The following is a 14488-nucleotide window of genomic DNA, read 5'->3' as shown; positions in this document are numbered from 1 at the left end:
CTTGTGGCAGGTGGATGACCAAATAGCTTTACTGATCAACTCCTGGTGTGAGCTGCTTCTGCTGAGTTGCTGCTACCGGTCAACTGGCACACCTAATGAGATCAGAGTGTCCATGGGCAAGTCGGTGACCCTAGGCCAGGCGCGGCACCTAGGCATGGGTCCTGTCATCGAGCGAATGCTAGGCCTCACGGACCTCCTGCGGCGCCTCCAGGTTGACCAGCGCGAGTTTGTCTGCCTCAAGGTCATCATCCTGCTAACCTCAGGTGACTTCTCTCACTTTTTGCACTTGTCAAAATGAAACTGACTGGTGAATGAAGGCATGGTAGAGCTTGGTTACAGTGTAACTGGTGTGTGAATGTAGTGCTGGACACACACTGAAAGAGAGTATGAAATTTTAATGTATGCTACAACTAGAGCTGTGCAAATATTGAATAGTATGTTTCGAATCAAATATCAAGAAAGAAAAGGTTGAATATCAAATATACGAAAATTTAACAGAAAGTTGATGGCTTTCAAATTTTGTTTTAAGAAAACACAGTACTGCATATTCAGCACTCATGTAAGTTGACTCACATAAGAATTTTGCAAGCTATCAGTAGCCTAGGTACCTAGGAATCGAGATGTACAGCCTGGTCTACTCATATTAAAGGGACCACTAAATTATATGCCAGCACTGGTTACAGCTCAGCTAATATATGATGGTCTGGCTTTTGTTTCTTTTTTTTTTTTTTAATCTGTGGAATGTCTGTTGAATAGAATCGAGTGCTTCTTTTTCCTTTGAAACTGAAGAAATGGTCCAGTTATGTCGTCCTGAAAACAAGTCATATTTTTAGTTTGGTAGTTGACCATACTGGATATCATGGCAATCTTCTCTTGCTGAGAAAGTGTTGCTTTCCAGTTTTTTTCCAGTAAACTGACTGATTTTACCATCTTTACAGTGTATGTATACATTAAAAGGTAGAAATTGCTGCACGAAGCTACAAAAGAAACTCGTATGGGTTTCTCAGAAAGAAAGCCTCGCAGTTGAAGAAAAATTTGTCCTGGTCTGGGATATTTCTTCAACTGCGAGGCTGTCTTTCTTAGAAACCCGTATGGCTTTTTTTTTTTTTTTTTTTTTTTTTTTTTGCAGCTTTGTGCTGCAATTTGGGTGGATGCCAATTTCTCCCTTTTATGTACGTTCCTCCACCTTGCGGGCTTCCTTCCGCAGAACTGATTTGCTATGTATACATTAAATGACATTAAGGTTGCAAACTGTGCAGTGCGTAAGTAAACACTGCATAGCAGTCCATTTTGCATCGGATCAAAATAAGGACAATTGGAAGTTAATTGACCATTGCATGAAAGCTTTGCCTCCTGTCGATTCAAACAAGTGCATTGGATCTGCATCATATGTTCTGCCGATACTGCTGGCTATCTTGGCCATTACTGGGCGGCCACATTTTGTACATTTCAACACAAAGTTGAATGAATGGCTGTGGTGCAATACATCAAAAAATGCTTACATCACTGCAAGTACACAATCAGATTGTGATACAAACACGTGCACTTAATAAATTATTAAGGGAAAATCAGACATCCACTCATTCATAGCAATTGCTACAAAGGAAACCCATACGGGTTCCTTGAAAGAAAAGCCTTGCCGTTGAAGAAAAATTCGTCCTGGTCCGGGACTCGAACCCGAGAGCACCGCATTTCCGGGGCAGCCGCTCTACCATCTGAGCTAACCAGGCAGCCAGCAGATAGCAGGGGCAAGTCGAATTTGTCAACAACTCGAAGCAGAGGCAAGAGTTTGACGTAATAGTTGGGCAGAAACCCGCAAGGTGGAGAGTAGTAAATTATTAAGAGAAAAGCAGACATCCATCTGTTCGTAGCAATTGCTACAAAGGCTGCCTCGTAAAGGCGGTGGTCCCGGATATGAGTCCCGGACCAGGACGAATTTTTTATTGAACTGTGAGGCTTTTCTTACAAGGAACCCGTATTGTTTTCCTTTGTAGCAATTGCTATGAACAGGTGGATGTCTGATTTTCCCTTAATAATTTACTACTCTCCACCTTGCGGGTTTCTGCAGAACTATTATGTCAAACTCATGCACATAATAAGATGCACACAATTGCTAAGTACCGTATTTACTCGCATAATGATCGCACTTTTTTTTTTTCAGAAAAATTGACACAAAATCAGGGGTGCGATCATTACGCGGGTTAAGTTTCCCGTGAAAAGAAAAAAAATTTTTTTCGTCCCACTTTTGCTACGGGACACCAAAACAAAAAAGGCGGCCGGCGGAGCAAGCCAAACGGGATTTTTTTTCTTCTCGTGAGTACATTATGTGCATTGAAACAGTTTCTTCCGTATGAGTAATAAATAATATCGTTAATATTGGCAAGGTTGCGGCAATAACGTAGCCATGTCCACTTTGAGGGTACAGAAACAGATGGGCGCGCTTAGCTGCCAGTGACATAGAAACACATGGCCGGCATGCTGCGGAAACTGCGGCATCTGTCTTCACTACTATCCTAATACGGCACATTTCCGCTAAGGGTGGGTGAATATCTTAGCTGTGTTACAAGCGTCGGCGTATGAATAGGGTACACTTTTAATGTATCAGTGTAAACGTGGCTACTGTCGTTGCCGCTTGCGATTTGTTGCGTGCCCACGAGTGCAGACGAGAAGAATTGAAAGGCACCTTTTTTGTTGTTGTTGACCACAGCCATTATAAAGCCTACACATTATAAAGGCAAGTTTGGTTGCAGCTTTCTTTTTAGTCCTGGAAGTGCGGAAAGTGATGAAATGAGGCATCTACTTAAGAATGTTTGGTGCGTGCAGACCGCTTGGTTTGTCCTGAAGAGTTGTTCGCGTAGCGTTCGGCAGATGGTAAGCGCAATCAATTTTAGCTAGACTTGGCACACGACATATCGCTGCGGCAAGTTCGGGGTACGATCATTACATGGGAAATTTTAAAAAATTGAATTTTGACTGACAAAATTCAGGAGTGTGATCATTATGCGAGTAAATACGGTACATGTACAGGTGGAATCGAACTTAGGCTGAGTTGGCCGCCATCTTTTACAAAAGAAAGCACACGCCTACACTGCAATGAAACCACAGATGGTCATGCCACTTGCCGGGTCCATGGGCTATGGAAGAAACATGCATGGAACCTAGTGGTTACCTTGAGGTAGCAGCTACGAATGCTGGCACAGACATCAGCCAGCCATTGAAACCCTCTAGACAAGTGTGTTTAGCCTGTACTTGTATTTTACACACACTTATATTGTCTCCACAAAATTGGGGAGACAATAATATGATCTCCCCAAAATTTCACAATGCTTGGATGCTGAAACTTGCAAAGGTCCACTGTTTTATTTCATTGTTGTTCATGAAGAAAGCACATATAAATGCACTTCCCCTCAGAACAATATGTGCTAGACTTTAGACATTCAAGCAGCTTTTCAACAGCAAGGAAAGGAGTAGTCTCCCTTGTTTTGAGCATTGGGTAAATGCAGGCAACTTTAAGTAGGCAAAATATTTTGCTAATACAATCCATTCTGGAGTACGAGATTACATTGTACCTTATTAAGGCTTTCCTTGCACTTTCTTATTTTGGTCGATTAATCTAGTTTGAAACAGCTCCTATTAGCATGCTCTAACATTGATCTAATACAGGTTAAGTACATGACTAGCTCAACAGATTGGGATGCTTGCTTTAATTTCCAGTGAAGGACCCATAACACCTGCTGCACCTGCACAGGTTTTTGGTAATCTAGAGGGTAATCTGGGGTTTTCATCCCCACTTTAAGATAATGTGCTGAAGCAGCTCTCACTGTAAGGGAGGGGTGGAAGGGGGGTGGGGCATACAGTGCACAAGAGGTGGGAAGTACTGTCATTTTCTAATAACGGATTTACTGTGTATGTGATAAAAGATGATGCAAGTACCTTATAACACCGTATAAGGGCCGCACTTTTTAAATATTGAGGAGGTGTGGCGTTTACATGGGACCGAGCCATATGGTCTAATTTGAAATCGAGTATGAAATCTGCTTTAAATCCTCTTTGATCTTCCACTACCACAAATGCAAACACTGTCCTTTTGATAATGAATTTATTTATTCATGCATGCATGGCACGCACTTGGCTACTCAACTTCGCTATCGCTGCCACTGCTGCTTATGCTCGGTTCGCCAGCACATTCATGGATTAAGTCATATTGCGTGCCATGAAGATGCCAGTGTTGCACACCGGTGAACTCTTCCTCTTCATTGTAAACTCCCGGCAGCTGGCAGAGAAGCCAAAAGAGCTGGCTGAGAAAACTAACTGCACAAAGAAAATATGGTTCCAATGACTTGCGCGCTGCCACTGAGAAACTCGAAGGAGCTGGAGTACCTCAGAGGTCAAAGCACAGCTCTCACCATACAGTATAGCAGCATGGTAAAGTACACTGCATGCGAAAATTCACTGATGTGCATGCAGTATCAGTGCGTAAATAAGATTGCTTCTTGGTTGGATTTTTCTTTTTTTTTCCCCTGTCAAATTCAAAGAAATCCTTAAAGAAGGAAACAATGGCCAAAGGCTGGGCTCGCAGCACCCAACTATTCATGCCATGTGCCATGGTTATGGTGTAGCTTGCAACCACTGTACAAGACAGACATACACATGTCAGTAGTTTGTGATACCAGTGACCCCACCACCAATTTCTTTGAATTAGGAGGCCTGCTTCAAGCCCCAAGTATCACTGCATTTAGTGCACGTTTTGAACTGGTTGTACTAAAAGGTGATGTGATTAATGATTTATTGCACGCTTGAGAAATCGAAGCCTCCTACCATGATTACAGAATTGAAAGCCAAGTAATAAAGCAAGAAAAAAAAAGACAAATTTTGAGTCAGTACCTATTGAAAGTCTTTTTGCCTGTAAACCTTGGCTTTGAATAGTTGCCTGCTGTAGCAGTGATTGTATCCTTGCAGATGCCAGTGGCTTGAAAGAGCCCGAAAAAGTTCGCGCTTGCAAGAAACAAGTGCTGGAGGCCCTGCAGGCGTACACCATATCTCACTACCCATCACAGCCATCCAAGTTTGGTGAGCTGCTACTCTGTGTGCCCGAGCTCGAGCGTGCCTGCCAGGTGAGCAAAGAGTCTCTGGCAGCATCGCGGCGCATTGCCTCTTCTGGGGGTGCGTCATCTTCGTCTGCACCTATGGCTGACCCGCAGGCCCCTAGCTTCAACCTTCTCTTTGAACTCTTGCGGGGTGACCACTGAGTGCCACAGCCTACTGGGTGCTCTTCTTTGTGCACCTGTACATAGTGCCCTTTGGTGGATGTGCAGAGACCAAGGAAAGTTAGAGCATGGGACAGGCGGACGGTGTTTTTTACTCCCCCCATGTGATGTGTTGTGCTCTTCTTCCGTGAATATAGGACATTTCCATGGCAGGTGAGGTGATATCTGCCTTCTAGATTTCTTTCATCATTTGATTGTACTGCTGCGAAAGTGGTGTGCCGTGTCCCCGCCTTGCTGCATTTTACTATTTCTTGCCCGTTTTCTCTGACACTGTCCTGCTATTCTCTGTGCTGGTCGTCTTTCCTAGTCTTCCCCCACTGCTGTGCCCTTCTTTGCTAGCCATTAGCTGCAAATGAAAGTGAAACCTTGGGAAGCGAGGCGTTTTTAATCTTCCTCTCTGAAGACTTATCCGCTTGGTTTAAGAGGAAGCTTTAGCTCGAGTGCTCCTATCTAAATACATGTAGAAAGAGAATTCGTTTTTCTCGGCAACCACTGCACCAAATTTGACGAGGTTTGTTGCATTTAAACGACAAACTTAAAATCTAGTGACTGTTGGTTTCGAATTTTTGAGTTAGGTCGTCAATTTTTTATTAAAAATTGGCAAAAATCGAAAATTTTCAAAAAACGAAACTATCAAGTTTACAACTCTGTAACTCCACGACTAAAAATGATAGTACAATTCTGTGAATTGTATCTAATAGTGCATCTAAAGCGGACAAAATTGATATGTTACAAATGAATACAAAAAAATTTAATCATAGGAAAATACAACTTTTGCAAAACCGTTGTAACCAACGTAACAAATTCACGTAAGATGTAAAATGACATATTGAATTTGTCCGCTTTGAATTATCCAATGGATGCCGTTTACAGAGCCGCGATATCGGTTCTTGATGCAGAGCTATGAATTTGTAAACTTCGTGCTTCTATTTTTTTCAAACGGTCAAATATTTGAAAATCGTTTTAAGAGAACTCAAGCCCTAAATCGAAATTCCGTTTCCAACAGTCACTAGAATTTAACTTTCTCTTTCAAATGCAACAAATTTTATCAATATCGGTCCAGGGGTTACCTCATAAAAACGTTTTTGAGTTTTACATGTATTTGAATAGGCCGCGTCGGAGTTGGGCCCGAGCTAAAGCTTCCTCTTAATCATCAGTTTTCCCATTCAACCTGTCATCGCTGTTCTGTTTTTGCTTATTCTCTGTCACTTCAAAAGGAAGAGATTCTAGGCAAAAACTACTACACGTTGCAACATTACTATACTAGAGAGCCCACATATTTATATATATATATATTTTTTTTTCTTAGCTTGTTCTTACTTAATTACTTTTTCAGCAGGCTGTTGCAGCTTCTTATATTTTTTTTTTTAGTTAAAAAGAGCATCCATTTATCTCGCGCTTTGGCTCACGATCGATAGATCTTGGCTTTTATCATTTGAAGTTGAGCTAAATTTCAAAGGTGTGTAGCCGGTGGCCACAGTGGACTCGCTTCTATTTACAAATTGTGTTGTTGTGCCTTGTTTACTTTAATGCAGTGTCCCAGATTACTGCCAAATGGCAATGGCAGCTTTCCTTCCTTCCTTTTTAAAGCAAATAGATTGTGCCAGTGAGAGACAGCGTCAATTCTTTGATCATTGTAATGCAACAGTTGTTGTTTTCTCAGGATCGCTTTAACACTCATTCAGATATTCTTTTTTAGTTATTCAAAATCAAGAGGATGAGGACATCGTTCCCCATTGTCATTTCATTTTAAGGTCCCAGTTTGCTGGAAGGTTCTCTAGCATTTCCTAGTTAACTGGCTGTGTTAATACAACAGATTTGCATTCTGAGCAGGCTTGAACAAGTGCTAGCCATATTGTCTTATAAAGATGGATTAAATATGTATGTGCAAGGCAAACCACCAATAGCTCAGCTTTACACTGGGACCTCTCCTTGTGCATGGTACATTAGTAGTACAGTAGTACATTAGGTTGAATGGATTCTATTCTTACAGAGGCATATACTTAGTGCATTGATTTTTTCATATGGTAGGAAAAAAACTATATATATATTCATGGTACTTCTTTTTCTCCTTTGCTTTAATCCTTGGGAGTGCACATCTCATTGGAAATAGCTGAACCCTTTTTGACATATCCTAGTATAACTCTAGTTTACAGGCACTCAGCGAAAGAAAGTTTTTATATGTTTTATTTCTGCTTACAATTTTATTAAGTTATATCGAATTCTTTTTGAATGGGCTGTCTTTTGCCACTGTCAAAATAGTGCTGCAGCATTGTTGCTTCTTCACTGATTTAGTTCTCATGATGCAAAGTGCATGGTGAACCAGGCTTTTATATCTTTGCCATTGCTTGCCATATAAAGAATAGTCGACTCAGACAGTGTTGCATTGTATGCACAGAAAAGTGAGAAAGGCACTTATGCAAGAGCTTCTGCTTGGGGGTGTGTCTACATGCTTGCATTTTTTTTTTTTTTTCGTTATAGAAAATGCTCATGTATAGGATGCCGTACATCATCAGCTTGTGCCAAAACAAACCCTGCATTCATATCCCTGCTTGTCTTTTAAGGTTGCTCTATTATTACTCATTTCCAGCAAAACTTATCCTCTCTTGTCGATATTTCTTTAATAATTGCTCACAGCTGTTCTTGCTCTGTTCTGAACTTTGCGTGCTGCCGTGATTGAGGCTTGCCACTCTTGTATGAAGGCATGTGCACGAGTTTGAGCATTGCTTACACGACCCATTGGCTAAGCAATATTTGCAGTAGGCAAAGAATGCTCCTGCACATTTGAATTGAATTCAAATGCACCTGCAGGATTCGCTTCTGCTGCTTTACTCATTTCTTTTACCACTTTCCTTCCTTCTTGTTTGCATTGCACAAGAAGCAAGGAGGCTTTTATGTGAATTTACACCCATGATTTGAAGGTAGCAGAAAGTGGGAGTTCTAGGCACAGCTGTTTCGGTCAGCTCTTTCGTCCACTTTCCCCATACTTGAACAGTCTTTTAGGGCAAGATTTCCAGCTTGTTGTACTTCCAGTTGCATCATCGCTTTAAAACTGCTTCTGTTGTTTAATAGTACTCTTGCTTTTTCTGTTATGTTTATGCCTCAGTGTCCATTGGTCGTGTATGTGCTACATTTTCTAACCCTTTTGGCCTGAAACTTTGCTCCTTCAGTGTCCTCTGTGCCTGTAAAAGCGGTCTCGCACAGCCGCAAGCCAAAACTCCTGCTGTATTTATTGTACATAGAAATGTCCGTAGAGAGGAGTCAGAAGTTAGTCAAGTGCTGCTGCTGCTTGACTCTTAGTGTTTAAAGGTTCTTTTTTTATGTTAGTTTTGACTGCATTTTTATTAAGCCTCGTGTTTAGCTGTACAGCAAAGGTGAGGAGGAGTGTAAATTTTTTCTTTTCGAGAACAACACTCAATCTATGCAGACACTAAAACACAATTTCATTATCTGGCATCATCGATCATCCATGTTTTTAAGAGCTATTGTCTCTCACTCCCGTTTTCTTATTCCTTTCTTATGGTCCCACTTCACAGGAATCATCTAAACACTCATTACTGCATAATGTGCTGTCCTTGTGTTGTTGTCAGGGACCAAAGTGACTGTGAACCAGTTCTTTTGCAATTTCTAATGATACTTCTCGATGCCGCAAGCAACGTCCTTGTCCATGTGGGTTCAGAGTGTTTGTAGCTTAAAGAAAATGTGCCTCTGTCTTTTTTCTTGCCGAGTCTAAAGAAAACAGCACATTTACAGCAGTTCCAGACACTCGCTCCATTTTCTGCTGAGGAAGAGAGTATCATTCGAGGATTGTCTTCAACAAGAATATTTTGTGCAGGTTTTAAATAGTAAAATTTGGCACTTGAACTTGTTTCTTCTTGGCTGTTGTGAGGCATTCTTGATGATGCATGGTGTGGTTTCTCGCGCAGGTGCTTCTCTGGAGTGTAGTCGCATAGTGTTGCTCTCCAAAGAAGCATCTCTGTGTAGACCATTGCCGTTTGATCTTAGCTTTTTACATTATTTTAGACATTGCTTTTGCAACTTTGAGTACCAGAAAGGCACACACTGAACAGAATTTGTAGGAATGCATGTAATAGTTCAAATGTAGTGTAATCACACTGGCCACAAAAGAGCTGAGCTATCATGATGCAGAGCATAGAGAAGTCATAGTAAGACCTTATACATTATTCTGCCTTTGGTGCCTCTAGAGCAAGAGTGTTACCACTTTTACATTCCCATTATGTGTAGTTTCATTTAAAATGGAATTGTGCAGCTTTTATACAGGAAATATGGTTTTAGCCTTATGCCAAATGACATACGTAGAACTCCCAATAATGTTGGAACACAGCTACTGCATTGATATATTTACGTGGTGACCCCCTTTATTTCTGTGCTTTGGGAGAAGGGCACAACATTTAACCTGTGAAAAAAAAAAAGAAGAAGAGGAAAGTATGCATTATTCACAGTGCCTCTCAGCCAAAACTTTGTAAATGATTCTGCTGTGAGCCACATTTGTCAGACTTTAGCTTACAGTGCAGTCACTCTTGTAATTTGAAATGTTGCGTGTTTACAAGGAAGACTATTTTGTGTGTGTGCTTGTACTTTAGTGCTTTGTTAAAACAAAACCTTACCGGTGAACTGTGCCAGTGGTGATATAGCTTCCAAGAAGTCCTCTTGAGTGAGTTGCTGACTGTGGATTGCTTCATGTGCTGCCAGACTAAATGCCGTCTTGGGGTGTAATTATTGTTTGTGCATGTTTGCTTGAATGTCATCTTGTGTTTCCATCACCATGTTTTCTACAAGGGCAGCTCGGCTTGTGATCTTTTCAATTGCAAATATGTGTTACATGTCAGTCTCAATGGTACTATACTGCCTTGATGGCCTTGGTTGTGGAGTAGCTTGATCAAACATTTTTTCTTACAGTGTCTCTCAGCTGTTCTGTGTGTATGTCCTAAAGTGGGATTGACTTAAAAAAAGAAGAAAAAGCGGCCAGGAGCAATACTGCCCATTGGTTGAGCTGTCTCCTGTGTTTTGCTGTTTCTTAGGACGCAGCTTTTTATAGAAGTCATGGTGTAAATTTGTGTTATTAAGGCAGTTTGCAGAAATTGTGTTTGTTACAAACAACAGAATGTGTTTAACTGCAAGCTGACAACTAAAAGTTAACTATTGCACCTGTTTGCTTATCTGGGGCCTTGATTCACCGGCACCTGCCAACCAAATGTCAAGTGTGGTGCTTACGAAGTTATGCGTTGCACCTTTGCCACCTTGCCTTGACAGTTTTGCACAGAGGCGTGAGGTTGCTGCCGTAGTAACAGTCCCACACACATTAAGTGCTCCATTATAAGGTAGGTTACACGGAAAAAAAAAAAAACATGTAAAGCTGCTGTTCTTGCTTTTGTGCAAAATGAAATGTGCTGTTCCTTTTTAACTGCTTAACTATACAAATTGCCTCTTGTCTAAGTAAAACCTCATTAATACATACCCACTTAAAACATGCTAATGCTTAAGATGTGCAACAAATTCCGGACCCACTCTCCTCCATAGAGCCTAACATGTAGGCTGATCGCTTAAGCCATAGTAGCTTGTCATATGCCTACCAGTTAGTGCATCCCACAATCACTTTTTGTCACGTAGAGGCTAATTTCACTGCCTCGATTCACGTGGCTGACGCCATGCTATGCCACGGAGTATCTTTCTCCTTTTTGAAAAGCGCAGAGACCCGTCTTCCAATGGTTCTGGCTTTAGCAAGGTGATGCATATACAGATAAGCATTGGAAATGCTCAGAGGCGTGGTGGCAGCCTCACCAAAGAATATCCACAGACGAGTGCACATTTATGATCTATCGTGATAAGAATCTTCACTTATCTGCTTGGCAGCGCATGTGGCATAGTGTATATATAGTGCCATTGGAAGTGTACTGCATGCTTGTAATAGATGATAACACAAACGCACTGCTGTTCTCTGCCTTGTTGGCATGACGGACTACATGCCAAACTCTTGCACTGTGTGCTGACCCAGGAACGGTGCGGGCCAGAAGACAGTTCACTGCACAGATACTCACATGAAACACAGCGGCAGTGTTCTGGCAAACACATGCGTGCAGCACTCATCCCGGCAGGATGGCTTGCACTTTGTAGGCAATGCACTGCACACAAATTGCACAGGATGATTGGCACAACTAGGCATTGGGTACCATGCTTCAAAGAAGCGGCACCAGTTCACACTGGATAGAATGTTGTACAAACACGTGCATGCATACATTGGGGAAAGCTCAACAAGGCGATACACCGTCCACTCTGCCTCGTTGCTTCCTACTGTAGTTTGAGTGCTACTTCATATTGCATGTCCTCTATCATGCCATTGTGCAAAATAGCCATAATTCGTTTGCACCAGTTTGGAAAAAGAAAGAAAAGATGGATAGATAGATAGACAGAAACTTCATGGTGTGTATATTGGGCAACATATACTGTGGTGTCACGTTTCTTTCTTTGTTGGCAGCAGCACATGTAAAGAGACGCAAATTAACACTTGCTGTTTAGTGCAACTACCATTTAATGCGTAGTTGTTCCACATTCTTGCTAGGTACGTATTAATGAGGTTCTACTGGCAGGACACAAATCTGGACATTCAAATGATAAGGTCACTAGAATAACAGCCCTAATTAAAAATTTTGGGCACCTATAAAGACACCTTATATAATTCATTCTGCTATTACTATTATTAGTAGTAGTGTTAGTAGTGATTAATGCTTGCTACTACATCCTACACACTTCATGATCTTATGATAAAGCGTTGGAAGGCCTGATGAGGTCGTGCTCTTATTGGATTTGGAGCTTTCTGTGTTATTAAATGTGTTTACTAATTTGTCTTGCATAAAAATACAGACAGCCATGTCTGCTCTGCAGTTTCACTTTCGGCTCTGTGCAAAGTTACTGGAGAAGGCTTGGTGCAGGTGCAAGACAATGCCTTATTTGCCACAATGTGGAGCTGTGAAGAAACCTTACTGGCCTAAGTAACAGTATTACAATTGTGGTAGCCAAACTTGTTTGGCCCCATTGCAATCGAGCATAGGTAGGTGGAACACAACTACAGGAGAGTGCAACATATGTTTTTTAAATGTGCATGAAATGAGACCAGTGACAAAATAGCAATGACCCGGTGGAATTTTCGCTTTTTCTGAATATCTTTTATTGCTCTTACTGCTTGTAAGCCTTTCAAGGGTGCATCATATATAGTCTTAAAAGCCCTGATTTGCAAAGAGACTTGTTACTGTGATGCAGGGAATGCAAATTGTGAATTGGTCTGAAGAACCAATTATTCTTCTGTTTTTAGGCACCTTTTGCTAAAATTGTTTTTGTTGATTTTTTGTTTGTTTAGATTTCTTTTTAATAAGTAGAGCTGCTGCCTTCAATGTCGCTGAGCCTTTGCTTTCATGATAACAAATGTTATTGGATTTTATGTAAAGGCATTGGCTATAAGGCACTGGCTGAACACAAACATTTATTAGATTGAGCAGCCATCACATTCATATTCGAGCAGATGCCACAGTGACATGCTACAGTACGGTGCTAGGGAATCGTGTGAAACGTGGTGGCACGTATGTGTTATTATTCCTCTCCCTCCCCAGTCTTTTTCATTGTTTTTTTATATATGTAAGTGCTGCGTGTTCATTCCGAAGATGTTTAATGAAGTGCGCGGTTGACCCATTTATTGTGATATGCCCTTAGGTTATATTATTTCTTTGTTCAATGGGGTGTAATTGCTGGCTGTTTACTTTTCTAACTTATTGCCTCTCTATATGTCTGATGTTAAATTTGTGCAGAGTCTTTTTCTGGCCCAGTGTGCATCTAGAAAGAAACGAACACAATCCCATTGTTGTCACTTGGAACTGTGAATCTCAGTGGCTGTTACTTTTTTTAATAACTCTTATTATTGTCACCTTCTTTGCATAAGAAGCACATGTGCTGACACTATTGAAGTGTAAAGTGTAAGCTGTTTAAATAATGCAAGAAAAATGCACTGGCATTGATATGCTCTAATGAGGATATGCAGAAAGTCGCACCATTTTTTCTAACTTTCTACTATGGCAGCAGTATTTCAACAGTGCCCATTACTGACTACACAGTTATTCTCTGCCCCTCCCCTCTCCTTCAGAACTTCAGTGGACATGTGCAAGTTTGCATATTGTGCATGTGTAGAAAGCACATCTCGATACGGGAGCACGGTTTCATCAAGGTCCTAATAGGAGTAATGCCCATGGCCTAATGCGATGGCCTTTGTGCTGGTGCACAAAATATTTTTAGATGCCAGTGAATTACTATTTAGCTATGCACTTTTGTACCCAATGTAACCTTGTCTTCTTTGGGACATTTTACAGGTGCAGTTGCCGAGTTTTGCTTGGCGCAGTATATCCGATAAAAAGAAAAGATTTTGAAAATTGCTGCATTCAAAATGGAGCATTTCCAATATATTTTTGTGTGCACTTTCAGGATGCCCTGAAACGATGCGTACAGACAGTGCATTTCATTTTGATGAGGCACCTTTTTGCATATCCTCTGTCCTTCATCTGCCTTTTCTTTTTTGCCAAGTTTGCAAATCTTTGTGTGTGGTTGTGGTGCACTATGCAGCTTATTCCCCCATTCTTCCTTCTGTGCACAAGTGCATGTAAATGAGGAGTGCGTATCAGAAATCAAAAATCTTCTCGCACACATCTCTGTATCCCGTCCTGCCATTCTTGACCAGCCTGTTGTTTTCTTCATATCATTGAAACATCCCTTCGTCTTTTTAATCTGTATATATGAATGACATACCGCTGAACCTGTGTTTTTATGACCATGGTAACAGCGTGGGGAGAGAGAGAGAGGGAAAAAAATGAAGCAAAAGAATTTAGAAACTGTGTGCCTTTGGCACACTTATTTTCTGGACTTTTTTATAGTTTGTATACTGTGGGGCCTAACCCAATTTAATAAAGATTTGCTTTGCAGTGGCTTGTTTTCTTTTTTTTCTTTTTTTCCAGTGCACCAGGGCTGCTGTTCACATAATTAAGCACTGTCTGCTAGCCTCTCTCACTGCTTTCAAGTGCAGCTTTTTCACGTGTGGTGAAATGGTGATGTCAGAATTATATGAATACAGTGTGCCATCAAAGCTTACACGCAAAAACTGATGGCATAAATTGCAGGCATGCTGCTGCAGTTATGACAATGAACAGAAAATAGGAGCTTCC

General features: G+C 41.1%; 1 protein-coding gene across 2 annotated transcripts in view; it reads left to right on the top strand.

Moving 5' to 3' along the window:
* Positions 1 to 14248, top strand: part of Hr39 (Nuclear hormone receptor FTZ-F1 beta) — a 145976-nt gene extending 131728 nt beyond the window's left edge. For both annotated transcript variants that reach the window (XM_075670232.1, XM_075670237.1), the window contains 2 exons: positions 11 to 263; positions 4960 to 14248. In XM_075670232.1, coding sequence (XP_075526347.1) covers positions 11 to 263; positions 4960 to 5249 — 543 coding nt within the window. In that variant the 3' untranslated portion in view covers positions 5250 to 14248. The remainder of the gene's footprint in view (positions 1 to 10; positions 264 to 4959) is intronic.
* Positions 14249 to 14488: the final 240 nt, after the last annotated feature.

Source organism: Dermacentor variabilis, chromosome 1 (assembly GCF_050947875.1).
Source record: "Dermacentor variabilis isolate Ectoservices chromosome 1, ASM5094787v1, whole genome shotgun sequence".
Lineage (NCBI taxonomy): Eukaryota > Metazoa > Arthropoda > Arachnida > Ixodida > Ixodidae > Dermacentor > Dermacentor variabilis.
This window is presented reverse-complemented; position numbering and strand designations above follow the sequence as displayed.